This window comes from Pempheris klunzingeri, chromosome 22 (genome assembly GCF_042242105.1).
Source record: "Pempheris klunzingeri isolate RE-2024b chromosome 22, fPemKlu1.hap1, whole genome shotgun sequence".
NCBI lineage: Eukaryota > Metazoa > Chordata > Actinopteri > Acropomatiformes > Pempheridae > Pempheris > Pempheris klunzingeri.
The window spans coordinates 7,506,816-7,532,671 of record NC_092033.1 but is presented as its reverse complement, the minus strand read 5'-3'; the positions used below and the strand labels follow the sequence as shown (position 1 = coordinate 7,532,671).

The 25,856-nt window shown below is 41.7% G+C and overlaps 2 protein-coding genes across 3 annotated transcripts; one reads left to right on the top strand and one right to left on the bottom strand.

Annotated features, from left to right (window-relative positions):
• The first annotated feature begins 239 nt into the window (after nucleotides 1–239).
• ints13 (integrator complex subunit 13) lies at nucleotides 240–7,127 on the top strand. Its single transcript, XM_070853605.1, has 17 exons — nucleotides 240–671; nucleotides 1,047–1,297; nucleotides 1,545–1,619; nucleotides 1,756–1,958; nucleotides 2,125–2,205; nucleotides 2,340–2,430; nucleotides 2,581–2,709; nucleotides 4,092–4,176; nucleotides 4,262–4,354; nucleotides 4,713–4,802; nucleotides 4,922–5,100; nucleotides 5,183–5,347; nucleotides 5,605–5,759; nucleotides 5,859–6,089; nucleotides 6,236–6,366; nucleotides 6,530–6,665; nucleotides 6,877–7,127. Exons 2-17 carry the CDS (start codon nucleotides 1,073–1,075, stop codon nucleotides 6,911–6,913), a joined length of 2,106 nt encoding a protein of 701 aa, XP_070709706.1. The 5' UTR covers nucleotides 240–671; nucleotides 1,047–1,072; the 3' UTR covers nucleotides 6,914–7,127.
• An 11,505-nt stretch (nucleotides 7,128–18,632) lies between these two features.
• Nucleotides 18,633–24,575, bottom strand: LOC139221832 (zinc finger protein 629). 2 transcript variants are annotated; one of them, XM_070853773.1, is made up of 7 exons: nucleotides 24,407–24,575; nucleotides 23,261–23,469; nucleotides 22,666–22,758; nucleotides 22,460–22,552; nucleotides 22,148–22,258; nucleotides 21,480–21,603; nucleotides 18,633–21,374 (listed from the first exon to the last, which is right to left on the bottom strand). In XM_070853773.1, exons 1-7 carry the CDS (start codon nucleotides 24,429–24,431, stop codon nucleotides 19,675–19,677), a joined length of 2,355 nt encoding a protein of 784 aa, XP_070709874.1. In that variant the 5' UTR covers nucleotides 24,432–24,575; the 3' UTR covers nucleotides 18,633–19,674. The 2 variants fall into 2 exon arrangements, with proteins under 2 accessions (XP_070709874.1, XP_070709875.1); XM_070853774.1 differs by having other exon boundaries at nucleotides 22,460–22,549.
• Between the last annotated feature and the right edge of the window lie 1,281 nt (nucleotides 24,576–25,856).

The following is a 25,856-nucleotide window of genomic DNA, read 5'->3' as shown; positions in this document are numbered from 1 at the left end:
CGTAAGACCATTTAATAGAAGTCGGTTGACAACAATATCTTTAAAGTTTTGTTGCTGTTTAAGAGCTAAAAGGTTTTTTTTATGGGGGGTCAGTGGTCGCTCAGTGGCTCGGCGACGCACTGACGCACTGTACTGAGTGTAAAGGCCACAGATTTAGCTAGGAACCATTAAAGAGTGTGGCCCAGCAGCAAGGGGAAGGAAATCAGCGACGGAACATCCCTGAACATATTTCCGCCAATAACAAACCTGCTAGCTTGCTACGGCTTAAAGTGTATTGTCTGTGCTTATCATTTGTAGTGTGTCAAAAGAGTGAGGTAATAATCATTTGGAAGTGGGGGGGAAATAGAAAATATTCATCTTAGTATTACACAAATGCCAGAATGGGTAAATGTTTATGCCGCTGGTAATGAACGTGAATCAGCAAACAAATGATTCCGGCTAGTGTTAGCTCATAAGCTAACGCAGTGACATGCTCCTTCAGCAAGTAGACACGTTAGCTCGCTACTAATTTGGAGTCACTGGTGAATAACAGACGATTGGGTCTGTATTTTGGTAGTCAGATAGCCCGTTTATCAGCCAGAACTTGATCTAAAGACAGCAGCTACGGGTTTCAGCCGTCTCGGGTCGTTTCCTTAACGGGAAGCGCACAGCTGACAAGATTTTCTCCCCAGGTGAGTTTACAGGTGATATTCACAAGTGTTGAACATGGTAGTTATTTCAGTGGAGACTGCACTCTACCCACCACCACGTCAAATAATAATTGTGAAATTTACCATTTATTCAATTGCATCCAGATTGTTTTAAGCAGTTTCTCAGTCATTTCAGTATCAAAGACTCATAAACTATATTCTCCACAGAGAATACCGGGAAATCAGGATCAGATAATGGATGTTTACAATCTGCTACATCCTGATTATGACTAAAGGAAGCAGAAGATTTGAATTTGCGTATTATCCAGAAAATTAAGCATATGAAAATGATAACTTTATAATTATGTCTACTTTACCCAAAGAGTAATGTTGGTGTATTTTCTCTTGCCCTTACAGATCAGCACACACTGCAGATTTGCAAAATGAAGATTTTCTCGGTCTCTCACAAGACTGTCTTTGTGGTGGACCACTGTCCCTACATGGCAGAGTCAAGTCGGCAGCAGGTGGAGTGTGATGTGCTGACGAAGAGTCGAGCTCAAGGGGTTATTCCTTTGGCCCCTGTGTCCAAGTCCCTGTGGACCTGTGGTGTGGAGTGCTCCATGGAGTACTGCCGGATCCTGTATGACATTTATCCAAGGAACAAACTGGTTAGCTTCTTATTTTCTTTTTGTTTTTAACTTAGCCTGAAATGTTTTAGCTCATTATGTTTCTCCATCACTTGTTCCAATTGAATGATGCAAGTAAACAAGTGTGAATTTGGAAATAAATGAAAAAGACAATTGAGGTCACTATGGGGAAACCTAACGTATGAGATATGCTTAGAAAGCTTTAGTTACAGTGCATAAATTATGTCAACACTGCCATTAACATTTTCTGCCACTTCTGTATTTACAGATTAATTACATTGTGAGTGATTCAGAATTCCACATCTTGAATAGCTGGAGGCAGGAAGACCAGAGCACTCACGAGGTAATCCACTGCCCACAAAACTCACTCAGACTGTAACAATTTTGATCGTAATTTAACCAAATTGCCACATTTTAGAGAACGGCAGAAGTCTTCATAAATGGACTTGTGTAATCATGCAGTTCCTCCTTTCTGACAGCTCATGTCAGCTCTGGCAGCTGTTGGACCACCGAACCCACGTGAGGATCCAGAGTGTTGCAGCATCCTGCATGGGCTAGTTGCTGCTGTGGAGTCGTTATGCAAGATCACGGAGTTGCAGCACGAGAGGCGCACCACGCTGATGGACACGGCTGAGAGAGTAGCCAATAGGGGTCGTATTATCTGCTTGACCAATGCCAAAAGGTAAACATTGAACACAATCTGAAGCAACATTTTGTTACTAATTCCCTCTTTGTCAGTAAATGTACGTAAATATGTGCCTATCAGCAAATCTGTGCTGTGTTTTGTACTTTACATGTAGTCTATGTGTACACATAAGGTCTTATCGTTGTTGTGCTTCATCATACAGTGATACTCATGTGCGCATGTTGGAAGACTGCATCCAAGAAACCATCATGGAGCAAAACAAGCTGGCAGCAGGTTCAGACAGGTCAGTATCACATGAGTCTGATACATATGTGACATGTTGTACACCACAGTGTTTTTGCAGCAATTCTTAAGAAGAGGAACGTGATAAATTGCTCATAGATTTCCTGATATCTGATTCATTGTGGTGTATTTTAGGCTGATGGCTATCCAGCAGTGTGAGCTGGTTCTAGTTCACATCTACCCACAGGGTGAGGACACGCTGGTGTCTGACCGACCAAAGAAAGAGGTGGGTGCTAACAGGGAAGTAAACCACCACCATAGCTTTTAAGACACAGTGACTGAATCAGTGAAAGGAAGACTTATTCACAAGACTGAGTGAAAATGTGCTGGCTTTAACACCATCTCACAGCTTTATCCTCCGCTCTCGTTGTCTCAGATCTCCCCTCTGCTCACCAGCGAGGTTCACAGTGTTCGTGCAGGGCGGCACCTGGCCACCAAACTCAACATCCTGGTCCAGCAGCACTTTGACTTGGCCTCCACCACCATAACAAACATCCCCATGAAGGTAAGAGGTTCCTTCCTCCTCGGTTGGCCTTGCACATGCCTCGCCTACATTAAAACTCACATAAACATTAAAATAAGTATTTCTTCTGCTAGTACAAAAATGTTGTCATGTCTAGAATGCAGTGAACCACTCCCTCTATCTACTTAATTGATCGCTTTGTTATTTTCCATTTTCTCTCGCAGTCTTCACACTTTTTTTGCTTGCTTAACTCTTTATGTATGAACCCTTCCTCACCTATAATTACCCATAAAACTTTACCCATAAAACTTTACAGTCTCACCTTTTTGTTTATCTCATCTGCATGTTGATATGACTGTGAATCTGCTGCTGGTTTCATGCTGTATTTTCTGTTTTGCTAGCCCACATTAAATGTTTGCGACCAGGTTAGTACTCTTATCACACACACATCACAGTGAGGAAGGGTCAGAGTTTACACCACGTAGTGTGCAGTATATGTTCCGCTCTATTGTTGCGACAGGCTCACAGTGTCATTCATTTATTTTGATGTGACAGTTGGTCAACAGATTTGCTGGTGACGCTCCAGTAAAGGACAGGCAATGCTGGTCTCATGTGGACACCCAGAGAATGCTGGGTTTGGAGTATTTTTGGGGGGGGGTTTAAAATATTTTTTTAAATTAAATGATGTTAGAACTCCATTGACCCATTATTTGTTTTAAAAAATATCAATTGTGCAGCTGTTTTGAGATTTCTGCCAAATTCTGATTACAAAATGGAGAATATGATTGTTCCATTCAACTGTTTTTATGTCCAAACTTCTGTGACCAGCATTGCCTCTTCTGAGTTAAATTAAATTAAATACTGTCAATGTCTGTCAAATGTTTTTGCCTTAAAAGTTGTCCAAACTTTCCCCTGGTCTCTGTTTCCCTCATCATTTCCCACTCATCCCCCCTTTAGTGTCTTGGTGTGGTTCATTGTGCTGTCTGGATAACTAGTTGTTTTTTTTTAAAAACCTTTAGTCCTTAATCTCCCATTTTTCACAGTGTAGAAAGTTGTCAAAGCTTATGATTAAAATGCCAGGCCACATTTTTGGGCTTAGGTCCAAACTATATAAAGCTGGTTTTGTAAGATTGGGATTTGATTTATGTAAAATCCGTAACATGTAGACTGTTGTTTTGTGAATTTAAGATCATTTGCCTTAAGCACTAGTCTCTAATGGAAATAAAAAAACATACTTGAGTCACCCAGAGACTAAACCTTTTTTTCCTTTGTCCATTATTATTTACCCTTTGGAACATGAAATCAGCAGTGTTAACGTGCGTGTGTGTGTGTGTGTGTGTGTGTGTGTGTGTATATGAGTTTTCACATTTTAAAAGCAGACTTCATAATGACCTGTATTTGTTGTTGTCTCTGCGGACGGACAGGAAGAGCAGCACGCCAACACATCGGCCAACTATGACGTTGAGCTCCTGCATCACAGAGACGCTCACCTGGAGTTTTTTAAAAGTGGTGAGTATTACGTTTCCTTTTTACATTTTTAAATAATTTTATCATCAGGAATGAATAATTCATGTGTCATCTTTGTGATGTGCAGGAGACTTACATATGGCTGGCACCAGCACCAGAGAAAACGGACTCAAAGAGACGATTACGTTGAAATGGTGCACTCCGAGAACCAACAGCATCGGTGGGCATAGTCAGCTGAATTTTCCTTTTTCAATTATTTAATTTGAAGGGCTTTAATCTTGCTGTTAGTGACTCATCTATATTGTAATGTTATATTAGTTAAATATTTTACTTTCATTTCAGTATTAATCCATGTATGATTTCAGGACTTCAAGTATTAAAATTTGTATTTTGAATTGGTTAACATTTCTGCAAATATGCTTCTAAATGAGTCACTATTAGCACTTTTTGTCAAATATTCCTTCAGGAATAAGGGGTGCATTTTACAGAAAAGACTGTTATTCATTGCAGCATTTAGTGATGTAGCTGTGATCTGAGATGGATGATTCATTTGTAACTATTTGTTTTTTCCACCTCAGAACTACATTACTGTACAGGAGCCTACCGCATCTCCCCCACAGACGTAAACAGTCGTCCCTCATCATGCCTGACAAACTTTCTTCTGAATGGTGAGCTGGATGAGACCTTTTGTTTAGTCTGTCCTTTGCCCAGTTTCCTTGCCCTGTATTGCTCTGCACTGATCTGCTTCTCTTCTTGTTTGACCACTGCTGTTCGTAATTGACTGCAGGTCGATCGGTGCTGCTGGAGCAACCGAGGAAGTCGGGGTCAAAGGTCATCAGCCACATGCTCAGCAGCCACGGAGGCGAGATCTTCCTGCACGTGCTCAACAGCAACCGCTCCACCCTGGAGGACCCGCCCTCCATCAGTGAGGGCTGCGGAGGCCGAGTGACAGACTACCGCATCACTGTACGTTCAGCTCACGCCTCCACGTTGGGACACACATCAGTAATCCTCAAGTATTAACTGTTCCCTTTTTGTCTCTTTTCAGGACTTTGGTGAATTTATGAGGGAGAACCGGCTCACTCCTGTATCAGAGTCTTCCCATGATCCATCAGGGAAGCTCCCAGCTGAGAGGGCCAAAGCTCAGCTAGAGCGGCACACTCGATACTGGCCGATGATCATCTCCCAGACCACCATCTTCAACATGCAGGCAGTAAGCAGCATGCAGAGATACCGGTGGTGGTACCGTGGTTCTTCTGGATTTTCACTCTTTTTTACTTCAGATTTCTATTGTGCAAATGAAGCTTCCACAATGTTCAAAATTTTTGGCCTGTTGTTCCAACACGGTAATCTGCCTGCTGGGTATTTCTCAAGACCATACTGGGCTTCATGTTTGCCTCCATGTTGGACCACATCATCATCCTTTAGCTCATTCCTATGTGTCTGTGTCTTCCTGTTTCCCTCCACTAGGTGGTTCCTTTAGCTAATCTGATAGTGAAAGAGACTTTGTCTGAGGAAGATGTTCTGACCTGCCAGAAGACAGTTTACAATCTGGTCGACATGGAGAGGAAGAACGACCCTCTCCCCATTTCCACTGTGGGATCCAGAGGCAAAGGTCCCAAGAGGTATTTATTCTTTTAGTCACCAGCAGAAACGAGCATCAGCATCACAATTTCTGAAAGCAGTTAGCAGAATCATTAATGCTGCACTGTTGTTATTCCCAGAGATGAACAGTACCGCATAATGTGGAACGAGCTGGAGACATTAGTGAAAACTCATGCTGGAGACACAGACAGACACCAGCGGGTACTGGACTGTATCATCGCCTGCCGCAGCAAACCTCCCGAAGAGGAGGAGCGGAAGAAGAGAGGGAGGAAGAGGGAGGATAGGGAAGATAGGACGGAGAAAAACGGCAGCAAGGACACAGATGACAAAACCTGGCAGGACTCTGAGAGGTCGGTGGTGCTGGGTTGTCGATTTAGTCATCCATGTAAATAATAATCATAGTCTGAGAGGAAAAGTTACCTAAAACAGTATTTACTGTGGTTGATAAACTTACTTTTCTCATATGCCACACTGTCTCTTTGTTTTTGACCTGAAGACTAAAGGGTTTGCTGGATAAAGACGAACCAGAGTCAGAGGTGATCAAGGATTCCCCCGACTCTCCAGAGCCGCTCAACAAGAAGCCGCGACTGTCCACAGAGGAGGTTCAGCCTCCAGAGAGAGCAAAAGGTGCAAATCCTCGTCATTTCTCTGCTTAGAATAGAACCACCTCATAATTGTCATCATGTAATTAACTAATTATTGTAATTTTGCAAGCAGCTTTCCACATTTTTAACGCTCTGTTGTCAAGTCGTGTGTTTTTATTTGTGGTTTTGTCGCCCTGTTGCTGCAGGTCCCGTCTCCCTCCTCACCATGTGGACCAATCGCATCACTGCAGCCAACTCCAGGAAGCACCAAGAGTTTGTTGGAAGAGTGAGCTCTGTCAACAACAAGTTTGAGTTGTACCAGCAGCTAAAAGAGGAGAACGGGTGTGTTGCTGTGAAGTAATCTTTATGGGTGTAACACTGAATATGTCCAAATTGCACCATCAACATAGAAAGTACATGTAATTACAAATACAGAATCAAATACAAAGAAGCTGATGGAATCATTCATTTGGTGCCTCTTAACAAGTATGTATCTGCTTTTACATGTCAAAATGGTTTGAATCTGAAAATTAACCACTTCCCCTGTTTACAGGATGGATGTTCATGAAAACGGCAAGGCCTCGAGATGATGTTTTCGCAGATAAACGGATTCACCCCTGCCAAGGACGAGATTGAGGACCACAGTGTTTTTCAGACTTGGGCGTCAATTTATACTCCCAAAACAAGGACATTGGACGAAGTAGACAGTGAACTCTTAAAGAAGAATTTATACATTTTTTTACCTATGATTTTGTAGATATGCTGTTCAAATACTGTGTAACAAATAAAAGTGTCAATAGAGAATTTTACACTTGGATTTTGCACTAATTACATTGAGCAAATACATTGGTGGATTCTGGTTTGTCTTTAACTGGATCTGGGAAAGAGAATCCTCCAAAGTTAGAAGGGTGCTTCATTTTTTTAATAATCATACACAGAATATACAACATATCCATGGAATAATTACTATTTTGTATCATATTTTATCTGAATTTAATTATTATTATTCATTATGATTATTCATTTCAGTGGCTCATATACTGATAAGTGATATTACACATATAGAAGTTCTTTAAATTTAAAACCTGATAGTGCCTGGAGAACATTTTAAATAGACTCATTAAATAGTCAATCACATTTGCTTCTATGCAGAGAATTTAACTCTAGTTTTTTTAATGATATTTGAAAAGTCATATTGTGGAGGCCGAGGCTGTAGTACCTTATCGTGAGTTTTCCTTTTTTGCTCACATATTGATGGAAGTTGCTGCTCATTGCCTTGTGGAAGGTTAATAATCCACAGCTTGAGGGGTGGTGGAGGCAGTTCTGGTAGGAAAAGCGGAGGCCGCCTTGGTCTTATGGCTCTGCGGTCCATGTTTTGAACCGAGAGCGCCCTGCCTGCAGGCCAAATGGCACTGGTTCTTGACCTTCCACGACCTCTGCAGAAGTAGAGAACAGCAGCAACAAGGACGATGATCAGGATGAGAAGGCAGATGACGAGGAGGGCTGTAAACATGCCAGCCATCTGCTGATAATAGGTATTCTGTTGTGACGTAGCAGTGACACCTGGAGACTTAGAGACACAGGGGTTAGAAGTAGGACTGGGGGACGTATTGGTGCCTAAACCTGGAGTGAGGGTAGTGTGAACAACAGGGGTAGATCCATCAAATATGGGAGTAGTAGTAGTAGTGGAGAAACAATCTTGTCTGTAGCTCACAGCTCCAACTTTAGTGATGGGGAACTCTGGAAGCATTGCTTCTCTAAAGGCAGGATTGACTGATCCATCTTTAGACCTCATTGCCAACCACATGCTCCGTATTTGACCAACATGGCACCATCTACCTCTGTTAAGACCCATCCCACACAGGCTGTAGTTGTACCAGGACACCACAGTGGACCCAGGCCTCATGGAGACAATGGAGAGTTGGTGGTTGCTAGAGCTGTAAAAGAAGTGAGACAGTTTCCCCAGTAGCAGTTCCACTCTGTGGCGGTGACGCAGGATGGAGTGAAGACTGCGTTGAGCCGTCAGAGTGAAAACGTGACAAGGGTCGACAGGGCTACGACGGAGATCCAGGGTTAGGGGCAGCCAGGTGCTCAGGCCCTGTGTGTCCCGGGCGGCCAAGAGGAGACGCTGTGGAGCAAACTGCAGGTCCACCTCCAGAGGAACACCATGAATCTCCAGACCATCCAGAGCCATCCAGGTACCAACGCTGATGGGAGGCCCATCAATCAACCTAATCTCCAAGGAGAGAGCGTCCGCCTCACCATCTTCTGGGTCTAGGAAGGTTTTACGTGGGACCGAGTAGTGAAAGGGGAAGCCTACAGTGGCCATCAACACTGGAATAGACTGCAGCACTTTGGGTGGGAGATTGTTGGAACCTGAAATTTGATATAAAATTATATTAAAATTATTGCACAGACACATTGAAAATATGTATGTACACAAAAATATACATGAAAATGATATTTTAGATTTGTACATATAGGCATGGCCTTGTGGAGTTTTTGAATGCTGGTAGCTCTATGGAGTAACATTTTGATGAATGGGTTAGTATCTTTTGAGAGCTGCAATAATTAATTGATCAACAAAAACTGATCTATTTATATAAAGGAGCAGCAACTGTCTTGCTAATAGTTTAACTGCGAAAATGGCAAACAATTGGTGGTTCCAGCAGTTTGCATGTGGGAATTTGATGCTTTTTGGAATTTTGGTCAAATAAAACAAACTTTGCATCAAAATAGATCTCATTGGACTGCAGGAAGATTTAAAATGCATTTTCCTTGTTCTTTGCTTACAATAAAAAAATCCAAAGAGTATCTTCAATATGTTTTTAAGTTAGTTTACTATTGCAAAAGCTTTTGGCTGAAGAGCCACTATCTGATGTCAAATCACTGTATTTATTGTATTTTATAAAGAGCTCATTTATTAACTAATGACAAAGTACTTTATTGGTGTATTTATGGCCATGTATTTATATATTTAGAGATTTACAGTAAGTGCCTTGCTCAATGGTAATGGCACCCCTGATGGTACTTACTTGAAATGATAAGTGTTGGTTGAACTGAGCTCTGTCTTCTATGTGAGGAAAGGCCTACTGCCTGTAGCGATGTTAATAATGTGGTTGACATTCCATAAAATCGACTCAAAGATGTGCTCAGAATCTGCTGAGTGGGACGTCCTTTAGTGGGTGGCCCACTGCTGTCTCTTTGGCTGATAAACAAGGAATTCTCTGCAGTGACACAATTGCCACTGAAGGCAGATGTCTTTGGTGCCAATGATGTGTATGTGAATACTGAGAAGCCACTGCTGGCTTGAGAGGGAAGAGCGCCTGAAATGTCCATCTGTGGAGTAGCTGCTGCGTGGTTTATTTCTGTAGCCATACTGGCAGAGAGATGTATTATTGGGTTTGATGTTTGAGTTGGAAAGAATCGTCCACTTGAATCAAACATTAAAAACGGTGATAGAAAAGCAGTCTGACGCTTCTCATCTTGTGAATAACTTGTCAAAAAGTGCAGCACATGTTCCACTGTGTTCACTGGGAAGGTACTTCTGATTTGTGAGGTACAGCCACTTACATACAAGTGATCCTGTGCCACAGATTGGCCACATAATGGGAATGAAGGATCAAGATGAATGAAGGATGTAGTGTGTGGCTCTTGAACAGTAGAGGGAGCAGTTGGATCAAAATGGTCCTCAAGCACTTGTGTGGCGCTCTCTAATATTGAAAGAGGACCTGGATGCGTCACATTCAAATACATGCTTGCAGTGACTAAAGACATTTGTGAAAACTTGTCCGTTTGCTGAGGCTCTCCAAGCAGCAGTGTACGGAGAGTTTGCTGCAATGATGGCATAAGTTGTATACTTTCATGAGCGGACTTGACAGATAGTTGTTCTTTAAAGGATTGGTCTTTGAACTTAGATAATGGGGCAGAAATGATATGAGGGGTTTCAGTTAAAGGAAGGCTCATTTGAAGTAACCAAGTCGAGTATGTTGGTTGTAGGGACATCAATAAAATGCCTGAGCATAATGTCTGCATTAGTGTATTTTGATCAAAACATAATTCTGTGCCTGATATTGACTGTTTGTCTGCTACAACTGGGCTTTCAATTATATTATATCTATTTTGAGAAGAGGCGACACGACTATTAGGTGGCAAAGATTCGGACATTGTCTGCAACAGTGGCATCGTAGGTGATGACGCTTTGAGAGACTCTACAGTGAATACTGTATTTTCAATAGTGGGTTCTTGTCCACTGAAAAAGCCAAGCTCAGAGGGTAAAGCCGGTGTAAACATCATCACTGAGGACTCCAAGGTTGTTGAGAGCGAAGACTCCAATTCAGTTTGTCCAGACAGTGCCAGCTGATCCGTTAATGTGGTCGATGACACGTCCTGAGTTGTTACATTTAACTGAGACACCACATCCCAAATCAGCACCGAGGGCAGATGTTGGATTGTATCGGAAGGCTGACTATTTGATAATTGCTCGGCCATTAAATATGAGGTTGGTGACACATCTGGAAACAGCTGAGTAGACAGTATTTTGTCTGATGGTTCTGGTGACTGTACGGTCTTTAATCTGGAGTTCAGTTGCAGGACGTCATCATCATCTGCTAGAGGTGGATAAGAAACAGATGGGAGGGTACAAAGTGTTGGTTTTTCAGTGGGGTGGTCTTTAATAGGCTGGTTAGAAATAAAATGACCTATGAAAAAGAAAGTGCAACAATTCAGTACAATGGAGAAACATGACTTCCATGAATGCAATACATTTTCGAATTATGCAAAATTATCAATACTGTTCTCTGGGTTTGTTGAAAGATGTACCTTATCTGTCGATTAATTCCTCATACTGGCATGTAGTCATCAATTAGTTGGATTCATTGTGCTCAGTCGCTAAACTTAAAGCTGCTCAATTGTCCTCTCTTACCAATGGATCAAATAACTGCCTGTAATAGGCGTCAATCATAGTGACAAACCCACTGAGAATTATTACCCAACTCTGTAGCTCTCTACAGCTCTACAGAGTATTTCAGCATCTTTTAGCTTGTCGTTTTAGTTTGACGGCCTAAATCTCAACCAAACAAAATGTTTATAGTTCCGTTTTAATCAACTGGGTCCATTGTATTAGTGTTATTGTTTAATTGTATTTACACATGACTGCCAGCGATGGTATTTTCCCAAACAGTAGTTGACACTTCTGTAGTTCTTTTCTCCAAGTGGAGGATACTGTCACTGTCAGACATTTCCAGTATCTCAGATGTGGAATAACAATTCATAGCAACACTTTTTTCCGATTTGGTTGCTTATAATTATAGTCTAAACGACAAAGGGAAGAAAAAGGGAAGTGTGTATTGGACAGTAAATCACTGCTGGCCTGTGTGAAAACAATCAACCATTTACTAAGAAGTTTGTGTCCAAAATATAAGTTAATGCAGGTTTAAATACATTGTATTTGGTGCTTTTATCCTCTTGACTCATGTGATCCTCAACATAACATACAATTCTAACCCAGTCATTTGTCTTCCATGTCATTCATGCTTCTCATATTTCCATCACTACATTAGGCCATATGTTCTTCTATTCATTCAGCACCATTCAGCTGTGGGCTCCCTTTCAAACAGGGTCAACATACAACATATGACTTGTATGACTAAGCACCCAGAGAACAATCCCATGTAGTCATATAGAAGTCAACAGCAGCAGACTTACCGAGTGAGCTCAGTGTGGGCTGACTTTCTGAGTCAGTGCGGCTGGCCCTATAAAATCCAGTCCAGAGGGGGGTTTCCTTTGGGTGGGGTCGAAGGGTCAGACGATTGGCAAGCGATTTTCTGTCAACTACCTCATGTGTCAGTGTAGAAGTGACACTGTGAGAGGTTGGGGTCAGCGGCCATGAGGGGTGAATACAGTGAGGTGTGGATGATGGTAACAATGTTGAGAAAGCCGCCTCCGCCGAAGTGTCCCCACCAAACGTTCGGACTGTAGATCTAACTTCTGTGGTCCAGAAATACTCAGAGATACTTATTGATGCATCTGATGTGGCCTCTGATGCTTGTCCCCTGCAGCCAGTAGATTCTACAAGGGCTTTTAAGTTTAATGCAGAAAGCCCAGTTTGCTTGAGATGTTTCTGACAGTTGTGAACTGAAATCTGGTTTGAGTCAATGCAGCCAAATTCAGCACAGACTGACGTGTGCGTTGGTGGCAAAGTAATTTCTCTCTCTAGGAGGGCACTGACATCCTTGCTGTACAGGTCCAAAATTGGATGCTTTATAGAGAAAACGGAAATTGAGGACAGCTGTATTTTTTGCATGTGATTTGTCTTTGAAATAGCCATAGACGTCTCCGGATTTCTGTCAGGGTGATGCATTAGCATCTTAAAAGTGTTCCTACTAGAAGTAAATTTAAAGGCCCCGGGTGGATCAATGTAAGTATCACCCTGTGTGCCAGACAACTGAAATAAAACCTCTTTGTTGCCAGAGATAACAGTATTTTGCCTTAAGTCTTCTGTTTGTGTTGGCTTTCGCTTTGTCCCTACTTGTGTCATATGCAACAAAAAGGCTGACATGCTTGGTTCCAGCTCAGTCAAAGAGAGAGAATTTGTGTGTGAATGGTCAACTTTCACGGTTAGATGGATCTGAGTTGGAGGAGGAACAATCATATAAGGAGTAGGTGTAAATTTTTGCCTTTGCAAGTCTCTTTTAACTTTATTTCGAACCCCTCCAGGTGGACAAAGTACCTCCCATCCCAAAACAGAAGCTTCTAGCAACTTTGTCAACCCTCCTGTCTTCACGCTGTATTCCAGTATTTTGGCTAAATCAGACTGTGGCTCCACTCCTCGACAACCAACAGGCCACAGAAGCTCTGCAACATCTCCTGAGACACTTTGTCCACCTTGACAACAAACTCTGAGCTTCTCATGTTGTATGAAGGGTTTTCTCCTTGAAAATAGGTAGACAAAGCCCAGTGGCAGACGCAGGTAGGCAGCCATATTGCTGGCCAATCGGATACGCTGACTGGCATCAAGAGTCAAAGGGTTCAACTGAAGTAAAAGGCTCGCCCAGACGGTCATCTGCCTGCCAGAACAGGATAAATTATCCCTGTTGGACACAGAGAAAAAGCAAAATCTGATTTTCATTCATTTTAAAGGATAAATCTGTCAATGTTCTGTATTTTTCTTCTCTACATAGCAGGTGTGTTGTAGGTGTGTGGCAGCATTATAACAAATGTTTCATTTTGAAATTGTATAATAAAAAATATGTCAGTGGTTTTGTTGTTATGTCAGCATTTTACTTGAGTTGTAACTTTTACTCTAAACCCTGATATACTCTAAAGAATAATTAATTTTAGAGCCACCAGGTCACATAATCATATTTATTAAGTTAACTAATGAGTAATAGTGGTGGCTACACAACTCAAAGCCAGAACTTCACACTATCACACAGACATCGACCACATTCCAAAATAATGTTATGCCTTTTCAAATGCCACACAGTCATCTCTTAGAGCCAATTTAACACTGATGCAGGAATAGAGTTGTTTTATTATATATAGCTCAGCACATTGAGTAGTTGAGTCTGTGAAGTGTGAAGGAAATGCAGTAAGTCTCCACGTGCTATAAAAATCGAGAAAAAATGGCTGCATACTTTCATCCCCAGTGATTTCCTTCCCTCTTACCCTGCTGGGTCCTTGTCAGTCACTGTTCTGTTCAGGATGTGCAGGTAGAAGAAGGCAGCGCACTGCTCTCCAGTGACAGACAATTTTAAGTGGTATATCCCACAATCCTCAGTCAGAGCCAAGCCAGCTAGACTGCTACTCTGCTGCTTAAACAGCATCCAGTGGGGCAGAGTGCTCTCTCCATCAGCCAGGGATAGCTGGGGGGGAAAAGTAAAGCCAATATTAGCAGTTTGAATTCAATTATATCCATGTTAAATTTTGCATGTAAAATGAATTTATTATCACAAGTATTTGCTGTTGAAGCTGTTGGTACCACTGTGTAGACAGAGATTTGTATTTTATCATCTTAGAGAAAAAAAAATAGAGAAAAATGCTGAGCTCACCTGGTAATGCTGTGTGTGTCCTGGGGTTGCAGAGATGGGAAGATTAAAAGAGAAAGGGGATCCTGCCTCAGACGTAAAGTTGAGAATTCCACCAACTTCAGTTGTTAAAGGACAATGCTGCACTAAACTTTGATTGTGCTTCACATTCTCCAGCAGCAGCAACAGTTTGAAGTAGAAGTCCAGGGTTTTGCATTGCAGGATGATCTTTTGGTGACATGGAGCAGAGTGCTTGACTGGGAGGTCATCCATGTCCTCTTACTATGGGACTAAATTTGAGCTAAAGCTTAATCTCAGTATGCCTCTCCTGTTTTTCACTTCCATCATTTATTGTCTTTTTTAAATCTTGGAAGGTAATTAAATCCTATAAATACTGTTGATCCTCTGAAACAGAACATTTTAAAAAACAAAATCTCTCCACTTCAGGAAAATGTAGAGCTCATGCATGGTACCATTCATGAAGACCACCGGAGCCAGCCACATCAAACATGGTAATTAATAAACATGTGTTTCCCTCTGCCCAGCCTTTTTCATCAGTCGTGTGTCTGTCCTTTCTTACCATGACACTGAGGAATGCACCCACTAGTCCCACAATGTTTCTGTTGTCCGTTCAACCACCGGTCAGGTTAAAGGAGATCAAAATTCCAACAGACAGCTCGTACCGAGGCAGTGATGTTTCATCTTCACATGAGCGACGTAAAATGAAGCACCGCCAACAAACAGTGTATGTTTACACCAGGACAGAACCTGATCCTCAAAGCAGTCAGTACTGGGGCTCTGTCTTGTTCCTGGAGGTCCAGTTACATGTCAGTAGTGTTACTAGGATACCTGCAACGCTGCCGCAGACTCTGTCAGTGACTTCTGCGACTAAAGGTCACAGGCGGATGATCTCACTTCCTCTTGGCGCAACTGATCTGAAATTATTCATGTGGTACTCATTTCATGGAAAATTATTTTTCATGCTAACTTACGACTGATAACAAGCCTAACATGTGGTTGCTTAGTAGGTTTAATATTTACCATGTGAGTTGCTCTGCTAACATTTGCTGATTAAAAAAGAAAAGAAAGCAAGTAGTTTTGCAGGTATCTGGTCATAAATAACAAATTGAAACTTTGGTCTGATGATGGCACTAGATGAAAAGTTGGGGGATCACCAATAGTTGTTGAAACTTTTAACTCTAATGTTAGTCTGCTGATGGCACTACAGAAAAATCAAGAGGGTTCACCGTCTAGAAACCATGACTGGAGGTACTAGAAGGAAAGTCAGCCAATCATTTAAGTTATAAGGGCTATAATAAATGATTAAATAAAATTAAATCAAATTTGCTGTTTGCTGATAGGCAATTTAAAACAAGACTCTCATACCATTAAACAAAACGTATGAATATACAGTACCTGTTTAATATCCGGGATAGGCAAAAGATTATCAACTTTACAGATGAACAGCACTTTCATTTGTAAGGAAAATACCATCAGTCTAATATTTGTTTTCCTCATATATGTTTTCGTTTGATAGTTGACAATGGAGACATAAATGGCAGATTGGAAAATTTGGTACATCACATGTGGGTCAATATATAACTGCCAAACTAGTAAATTAAATAAAATATAATGAGGTTGAAAAGTGACGAGGAGCCAGTCGGTGTGTGTAATAGCAGGTGTGACTATAAAAGCATGAAGCAGCGTGCAATTTGTCGAGAAGCTAAACTGAAATAAATTATAGAAAGAGTCATGTACTTGAATTTTCAATAATATGGGAAATTAAAAGTTAGGTGAAAACTCTAAAACCCTGAAATGGTTTGACAATACTGGCTCTTCCAGCATCTTAACTGAAAAACAGATGCCAGCAAAGATCAATCAAACATCAAGGAGAAATCTGCCAAGAGTGAAATCCTAAGGGAATAACAGAGATAGTGGAGAAGAAAAAAATCAAAGAACTACGTCATAAAGACTAAACAACATGAGGCCCATCCTGAGCATATGAGGGGAGTGATTATTGACTCGTGCGAAGTCAGATGGAGATCCATGGAGAATGTCCTCAATGACCTCTGCAGACTAAAACGGTTAAAAGAGAATTTCTTCTTAACTTGGACTTTTCCTTTGACCTTTGAACTTTAAATTGGAGTCTGCCTTTGACCTTTGAACTTTAAATTGGAGTCTGCCTTTGACCTTTGAACTTTAAATTGGAGTCTGCCTTTGACCTTTGGACTTTAAATTGGAGTGTGCCTTTGACCATGTACAGCTCAGCAACCTTTCCCTTCTGTCTCTTACAGAAACAACAGAGGAGCTTGCTTGTCCCTTTCATGTGAACAACAGAGCCTCAGGTCAGCGTCGGCCACACACAGCTACAGCCTTGCTAAGGTGCTGAAGAAGACAACTGGAGTGGAATCTATCAAAATTAACTTCAGATCAATATTCAACACAAATTATAATTAATCAATAGTGAAAAGCGGAGACAGGCGCCTAACTTAAGACACATTCCTATTTAAATCTCCATTACAACATGTTGTGATGCTTATACTGCTGATAAAACTGATAATCAACACACCACTCTGCAGCACTTTCCTGCTTTCAGTTCAGTTCTGCACCACACCTTCAGACTTACCTCCTGATTGTAGTTGGAGCCCACTGTGGGTTTCCGAATGACACCAAGATGAGGCTGGATATTCAGCGGTTTAGTTGAGCTCTCACTGCGACACAATCCCAACACCATCTGAGTCAGACACCACAACAGACACTAATATGTTGTTGTACTGCTTGTCTAACACGAGGTGTGTCATTTTTACTAGACAAACCTAGCCAAAGAAGCAGCATAACTACGCAACATAGAGAAATTACTTACAAATACAAGTTAGAATAGAAGCACATTGTTGGTCAATATTAAATAGACAAATTTACAAAAATATGAGGTAAAACTCACATTGAGAAGTTCTTTTTGAACAGCTGGACTTGCCCAAAGTGTCAGCAATGCTTGGACCTCTCTATTCGACCAACAGCACGCCGGCGTAACTGTGAAAGCAACAGATTATAATCTATCAAATCATGAAACTAAACACACAACCAGTGGTATGCACATGTTTTACAATAAGGCAACTTAAACTTCATTTGACAGTGAACTAGCTTCTTTATGAACATATTCATCTCTTATCCCACAGCACGACTTCTTGCCTTTGGCTGACGTTTGCACTGCAGTGGAGGTTATTGTGGTACCTATAGACGGACTGTCAACATCTCCCTGTTGAATGGAGTAGAACCCTTGTTCTCCTGGGTTCTCTGTGGGGACAGCTGTGTGGCAGCGTATGAAGGTGCTGTTACAGCTTCCAGGAGTGTCCACCGGAGCAGATCAATCTGCAAGAGCTCAGGAATGAGCTGCAGGTAAGCAAACATCTGCAAACAGTGATGTTTGTCTGTAAACACCACAGGTCAGACACCTAAATACTTAGTTTTTACAGCAACAGACACCTCACCTGTAGCTATGTGTGAAACCATGACTTCAGGTGTCAGTGTTGCTGCCAGTGTTACTGTCACACCACCTGAAGTTCCTTCTGATAGCCCCACTTCTGTCATTTAGTTTTTTTATTTTCCTGTTTAAGCTTCTTAATCTTCTCCCTGCACTGTTTTGCCGAGTGATTCATCCCCGTGGCCACCTGTCCACCTGAGATCTCCCTGTACACTTTCTCGTTTCTAAAAGATTCCTTCAGGTGTTTTTTCTTCTGACCACACGCAGGCAGATGACAGGTGCCTCAGCCTCCTCACGGTACCAGAAAACCGGTGGCTCCATGTCGCTTAATTCCTTCTTAAACCTGATAAAAACTAACAAGAGATGATGGCTAGTGAACGTTTTTGACTTATTTTCAAAATGGCGCTTCTTTCGCTGACGTTAATGACGTCACATTATTTGAGCCAATCAGATGGCGGTTGCTGTAGTTACAGCTCGGCTGAGGGCGGAGTCAGCGGTCTTGCCCTCCTTAACAGTGCAAAGTGGAAATGGGCTCTTATATGCAGAATTTGTCTCATAAAATGTGGCTTATTTACCAATGACACAGATGCTGTCAGCACTAAACACGTCAACACATCATTACCTCTGAGTACAGTAAGGATAACGTCAAAGAGGTCAGTATTACAGCTATCATGTTTTACCTTTGGCCACTAATAGGTTGACTGACTTAATATGAACCCATATTTAGGTCCCATTCAGGGCTCATGATGGGCAGTTTAGTCAAGACTAACTTACAAGGGAATAAAAACGAGCAAGACATCAGTCTTTTGATGTGTGTTTATTTTTCTGCAAAACATGAAAAACAAAAGATATTAAGAACAGGTGTGTGTCACTTATTTGTTGCTTATCTATATACATGGCTGCTATAATAGGATTCACAGCACAACCTCTGCACACATTTGCACATGTTTATTGTGTCCACACATGTTACTTCAACATCATGAATGTTAAAGCAAAGGAAAAAATAGAACTGCATCTACTGCGGGTAAGAAGCAAAATTCTGATAAACACAAATTAATCTGTTTTCACTCAAACAAAATAGTAATGAGAGTAATGTGTACAGTTCAAGGTTAACTAAAAACATGTTAAAAGTAGTTTTGAATCACTACAATGCCAACATTGATACAGTAACAAAGACAAAATGTTTCCTACTGACACTACAACATTTTATTACATGGAAGACAAATTATTTACAGTCCCATGCATTGAAGTACTATGATTTTAATGGTTACATGATGCCCTTCTCTTAAATGTTGGCTATTCTTCACTCAGCATCTTGAAAAGCACAATGTTTGGAAAACAAGATTTCTTCTAACCCTTTGTAGATTTTTGTAATGAAAATTACACCTCCAAAGGGGATCAGAGGATCAAAAATACTGCGTTGCTACCTTGTATTTTTCAAAATTTGACACCTTAGGATAACATCATTACCTAACCTAATTTTTTCATATCACTCTCTTCTATGCAGAACAGCACTGACACAATGGACTGGATTAGTTAAGATGCCCTAGCTGGCCGGGCAATGATTGGTGCCAGCTAATACCCATATGACTAATAAGTCACAAATTGGTAGTCTTTAAATTCGATGATCAGAAAAAATGATCTCACTATCATTCAAAATGTGTTTTCTCTACCCAAACCATCATGGTGATGTGATCCCCACCACGTGGTAACAAACAGCATGGTTCAAAGGGTCACTTATGCAGTAGCTTTCTAATAGTCAATAGTAATCATATCAATAATCAGCGTTAGCCGACACCCCTGATCAGAACATCCTTATTTATTACCGGACATGTTTTTTTAATTAATAATCATCGCTACCCTCGTCTTCCTCATCGTACTTCCTCTTGAGGGAGTGCTTCTTGTGCTTACCCCTGTGTCTCCGTTTACCAGAGAAGTCAGGGTTAGCGTCCCTCGTATGCAACTGCTCATGCTTCTTAAGAAGGCCGTGGACGGAGAATCCCTTCCCGCACGTGTCACACGTCCAGGGCTTCTTGCACGTGTGAGTCCTTTTGTGGACGTTCAGATGCGACGCCAACTTGTAGGTCTTCCCGCACACGTCACAGCTGAATGGACGTTCGTTGGTGTGAAGCCTAATGTGGACTTTCAGATTCCCAACCTGCGTGAAGGTCTTTTCGCATATGGAGCACCGGTAGGGTCTCTCTCTGGTGTGGATCCTCAGGTGGACCCTCAGGCAGTACTTGCTAGAGAACTTCTTTTGGCAAATGGGGCATGGGATCTTAGCTTTGGGCACGTGGTCTTGCTGGTGTCTCTTCAGGTCGGACAAATAGACGAAGGTCTTTCCGCACTGTGAGCAGAGGTACTGGCGGTCGCCAATGTGGTAGCCCATGTGTCTCTTCAACAGGCTGGGGACGAGGAATCTCTTCCCGCAGCGCTCACACATGTGAGGACGATCCCTGGTGTGCCAACGCTCGTGGTTCGACAGCTTGAAAGCCGTTGGGAAGCTTTTGCTGCAGTGCTTGCAGGGGAATGTCATCTGGCTTGTGTGGCACTCCATGTGTCTTTTGAAGTAGGTGGACTGTGTGAAGCCCTTGTTGCAGATGTTGCAAAAGAAGGGCTTTTGGCCGCTGTGGGCCAGCACATGCTTGGTCAAGCTTTGTAATTTGGTGAAACACTTGCCGCACTGGCCACAAGCGTAAGGCCGAGCCGTGCTGTGGGTCTTCAGGTGGTTGTTGAGGAACGCCTGTGTTCTGAAGCTTTTGTTGCATGCCGTGCAAACGAAAGGCTTCTCTCCTGTATGAATGCGCTCATGGTCCATTAGCTTGGACTGATAAGGGAAGCTCTTATCGCACACACTGCAGGTGAATCTATCAGCTGGAGGCCTGATTTGCTTTTTTCTTCTTATGCTTGGCTTCATGTCGTCACCTGCGCTAAACCTGGCTGGGGGAAGTGGTGGCAGGGTTGGGAGTGAGAGCGTGTTGGTGGCAATCTGAGACACCCACTGGTGCAATGTGACTCGCTGAGTCTGGGGCTTTTGGCCGTCTTTTGTTCCTGCACTGCCAGCACTCTGAAAGGTTGGAGCAGTTTTGACGGGCATTTGAACAACCCTGAAAGGGATTGATTTTAAGGCCAGGCCCCGCTGTGCTCCTGGTTTCTCTTGTGCTGCTGCTGCTTCATCTTCCTGTCCTGTTTGTAGAGTTGTGGAAGACTTTTCCTGACTGTCACTCTTCTCTTGAACCAAATTCTTGCTTTCAGGTGTTGTTGTTGTGACACTTTTTTCCTTCACAGCACTCCCATCAGCTGCTTTATTACTGTATCGCCCTCTCCTCTGCGGCCCAGTAGCAGAGATTGCCGGACTGTCAGAGTCATCTGACATCAATCCCAAATCTTCAGTGTCACTGAGGGAGGTTGGGCTTGTTTCGTTGAGAGTAACCTCTAATCGCTTTGGTGATTCTGGTGGTGGTAGTGGTGGTGGTTCTGTGGGTTTGGGCCGGAAGGCCAGTGAAGACAGCACACAGTCGCCGACAGAGGATGAGATGGTTGCTGCACAAATGGAGAAAGCTTCGTCAAATTAATTGTCACTTTTTTAAAAAAAGATTTCCCTTTCTGCATTCCATCACATGTTCATGCAAACAACCCAAAGCTTACCTTTAACACTGAGGAGTCCCTTGGCCTGCTGGTGCTGGAGGAGAGTCTTCAAGTCCCCAGGTTCAGGGATAAAGCCTCCACATGCCTCCAAGATAGTGGGCTCCATTGAGATCATGGAACCGAGCTGAGGTGGAGGAGCAGAAAATGGAAATAATGAAGGAGTTGGCAGTATAGATTTCATTTGGTTGGATCATGTTTTCATAAATCTCTATCATCCAAAAGCTTCTTGTAAAAGCTCACCAAGAATAATATAAAAAAATGATGTATTAATTTTTCCAGATCCTGACAAGCTTTAAAATGTCTCCAGTAAAATATCTTAAAACTAGCCCTTAAAATAAAATTGGTTGACTAAATGTCTTTATTGAATTCTTACATTGTTGTTTTTAGAGCTATTTTCATTTCTATCTACACAGTAAAATTGGTTTGAGGTGTTTTTTCAAAAGGCTTAAAGCAACTGGAGAAGTTGACTTTTGTAGACAAATGTTTCCAGATACTGTAATGTATATTACTTATCACCTAAATTCAGTTTTTGTGTCAGTCTGTGTGTAGAGACCAACTACAAAACACTTGTGGAACTCAGAGGAACTCAAGCATTTTGCACCCATTTGTGGCCCATCCTGGTGTGAATGCTCCAGACAAAATGTCAACCTAACAGTATGTGTGCACACCTGGGAGAGATTTGGAACAGGCAGAAGTTGCTCCAGCTTGCACACCAGACCTGCAGTCAGAGCCTGCAGCGCTGTATCGAACTTTGTGCCATACTGAACAGGAAACACTTCCTGCAAAGAGATAAATATGTAGTTTAACAACATTGTGACACGGCATTGTGAAACTGTAACGGCTGAACACATTATTCAAAACACAGCCACAAAGCACCTGCTATGACTAAATAATCTGCAAGCGTGTAAGTAAAATGAAAAATGGCTGTGCGTCATGACCGCCCACCACTGCCTCATACCACATTAAGAAAGATGTGATACCTGGAAGAAGCGCTTCCTCTCAGCATGGCTTTTAAGCAGATTTTGGACCAGCACCATGAAGTTCGTTTGACATTTCTCCACTTCCGAGTCCTTCTGCAACAAAGAAAATATTTTAATTCGGGTTTGAGTCACATATTGAGGCTCCATAGTCCAGCACAACTGCATACTGTATCTTTCTCAGGAGGAAAAAAAGTTCCCATTCTTACCCCTGAGGATGTGGACACCTTCAGCTTATTTATGAGAGTTTGAATAGCCTTGGTATCTGGTGGACCATCTTTGTGAAGCAATTCCAAAATTATCTATGGGACAAGAACAAATTATAGTCATAAGACAAACCACAAATCAAACTTGACCAAAAAAAACTTCAGATGAACATAAAGTATCGATTAAGTTATAAGGATTAAGCATCTCAGACATGCTGACCAGATTTTATTTTTTTTTTTTTTAAATGTGTGGGGTTTGTGACAGGACACATAAGGAGTTCATCAGCAGTGGTGTGAACACTTTGATGTTCAGTAGCCTTAAGGAACAAATCTGAAGCATCAAATGCCATTTGAGAAGCCTGGAGACCGAGCATCACAGGCTTGGTGTGATAACCACATGTGGCAACTGTGTAGTAGCTGGAGGGTACAAACCTGACAACATCCAAAGTGTTACTCAGTTTTTGTACATGACACTGAGCCCTGATGCTTGCAACTATGAATTGCTGAGTGGTGTTAAACCTATCCACTTGAATTTCCTGTTTTTATATCTTTGACTTACATACATTACACAATGTTTGATGGGGACATGAACTCTCACCCTTGCTCTCAACCCCAAGATGAGCTGGGCAGTCTGCTTCAAACTCATGAGCTCGGGAACAGTCTGTGTCACCATGGTGACAAACTCCTCCACCTTTCCGTACAGCTTCACGTTCCTCTGCCGTATGACCTGCCATATGTACGAGTATGTCAGCTGCAGGGGGGAAGCCATTAAGCGAAGGGAGGAAAGGGGAAGGGCACCTCCGACACCTGTGCAGAGCATAAGATAAAGTTAGGAAATTTTATATTAGCATGTATAAAAACCCAGAAGAGTGATTTTTGTTTGAAGCTGGCTACGTTTCATATAGAGAGGTCTTTGACGTCACTGTTTTGTGGATGTTTAATTGAACCAGTTCTTAGATTGGATTTACCCGTTGATACACTGAACAGAAAAGTGTCTCTCATCCCCTACATCTAAACTAGTAGATATAAAGATCTTTTTTTATACTGGCTGCCGTCTCCCAACTAAAGTGTGAGAAAAAGATTGCAGGAAGACATTCACACGTTTTATTGCTTTAACTTGTGCTTTGTGTTACTTGCCCTTCAGCTACAATCTAAACATCCCCTTCAGTCAGAGATAATGAAATGGACCACTGAGTTTGTAAAACGTGTGTGTTAAAAACTAACAATCAAAAGCAGGGCTGGTTTTGCAGGTGGAGTCAGAAGCTGCTGAGGGGGGCGCTGCAGTGCTAACGACATGCTCTGATCATTACAGATAAGCTGCAGAGGGGTTGAAAGTGTGCACGTCTGCGTGTGCATGAGCTGTCGTGAAGAGAATGAGCGCCAAACAGCAGCCGAGTTACATTCCTACTTTAAATTGATGATGCAGGCCGCTTGTTGTTACTTGTGGGAGTCGTCGTAGTTGATGTTGCAGGATGCAGCGACCGATCGGGACACGCGGAGAGGAAGAATGATTTCATTTTAAATGAAGCCGCCCGGACAGCCCCTGCCTTAGCTCGGCAGCCAGCTAACCACTTAACAGCGCCAAAATAACCGATAAAGACTTTGCTACACGCATGTGGACGTGCTATTAAAAGCGAACAGCCAGTTTACTGCAACAGATGGCTTACCCTGCGTCTGATTTTCTGATCGCAGTTCTCGGCGGCAGCTACTGTTAGCTTGCTAATGTTAGCTTAGCTTAACTTACCTGTAGCATCAGACCGTTTCTCCATCCTGTGCTCACGTTGCGTCGCTAATACATGAGTTAAATAAACCGACGCCACAAATAGACCGACAATACAGCAGTTCAACCCGAAATATAATGTTTAAAAGTATTTAACTGCCTGATTTCCGACCGTCAAGCCAGGAAGAATAATGGCGACCGCTGGTAGCGGCTTTCCAAAACAAAAGTCGGAGTGTTTCCGGCGGATGTTTCTTTATAAAATAAAAGCACGGTCTTGTGAAGTTTGTGTGTATGAGCAGAAACCACAAAAAGCAATCAGTCATATGAATTACGATGGTTATGACTTCCCCTTTATGTATTAGTTATGATGCAACTACAAATGCAGTCTTAATATTACAAATTGAATCACCAAAACATTTTATGGATGCATTTTATGGATACAATCGGTAACCACGGCAGCGAAAAATGCATCCTGTCCTGAAATGACCTCAGATGTCAGAGATGCTTCAGTAGATGCTGTGACAAGTCCAATTATTTTACTTGAAAGCCAAGAACGGAGACATTTTCTCAACCCCGTTGTTAAATGAAATTTGCATCTTTTTGAGCAAGAATTGTCTGTTGTCCTTCAATTCTTTTAATTAAAAGGACGACGAGGGAACATTCCCCACAACAACAATAAGATGTACCAATATACTATACATATATATATATATATATATATATATATATATATATATATATATATATATATATATATATATATATATATATATATATGTATATATTTTACATTGCTGACAAATAGTCTCAGAATAAACATGATATTGACAACATGGTTTTGCTCATGGGCCACTTACAGGGGCGGACAAAATAATTTCATAAAAAGATAGATAGATAGATAGATAAGAAACCAAGCACCCAGCTACATGACCCACCAATGTAGCGTGTATTACATTGACGATTTAGTTACTCCAAAGTTATAATGTGTTTTCCCAGAATGTTGACAGTATGTTGTTTACCCCCTCGTACATTCATTACTTGAGTTGGTCTGTTGTCATTGTCAACATTACAATTATAGGAAAATTACATTTTGTAAGTGGGTTATCTTGTAACAAAATAACTTAAATACCTCACAATAGAAATACACATTTTCACAAAATGAAAAAAATCTAAATTATACAAATCGGACATCAGAGACACAATAAAACATAGAAGTTGTACATTGTATAAAACATGAAACCTTTTTAATAATGCTATATATTTCCGTATGTCAATGATGTGTTTTGCAAGTAAATCATTAGAATACAGAAAACTGTTATTGAAATGCTTACAATCCTCTGTAGATGAAGCTAAGTAGCCTGCGGTCTGGAAAGATTCTTAGCCTGTTAATTCATAGGGATCTGCCGACATCAGTCATGTTTGTAACTGGCATTTCCTCCAGCCTACGGCCAGTTCTTTTGTAACGAGAACAAGC

Coding starts and splice junctions, on each gene's coding strand:
- LOC139221832 (XM_070853773.1), bottom strand. CDS start 24,431: ATGGAGAAACGGTCTGATGCTACAG. Junction 22,259..22,459: donor AGAGGAAGCGCTTCTTCCAG/GTATCACATCTT, acceptor ATCTCTTTGCAG/GAAGTGTTTCCTGTTCAGTA. Junction 21,604..22,147: donor CTGTTCCAAATCTCTCCCAG/GTGTGCACACAT, acceptor CCTCCACCTCAG/CTCGGTTCCATGATCTCAAT.
- ints13 (XM_070853605.1), top strand. CDS start 1,073: ATGAAGATTTTCTCGGTCTCTCACAAGACTGTCTTTGTGGTGGACCAC. Junction 2,710..4,091: donor TAACAAACATCCCCATGAAG/GTAAGAGGTTCC, acceptor GCGGACGGACAG/GAAGAGCAGCACGCCAACAC. Junction 5,348..5,604: donor CCATCTTCAACATGCAGGCA/GTAAGCAGCATG, acceptor TCCCTCCACTAG/GTGGTTCCTTTAGCTAATCT.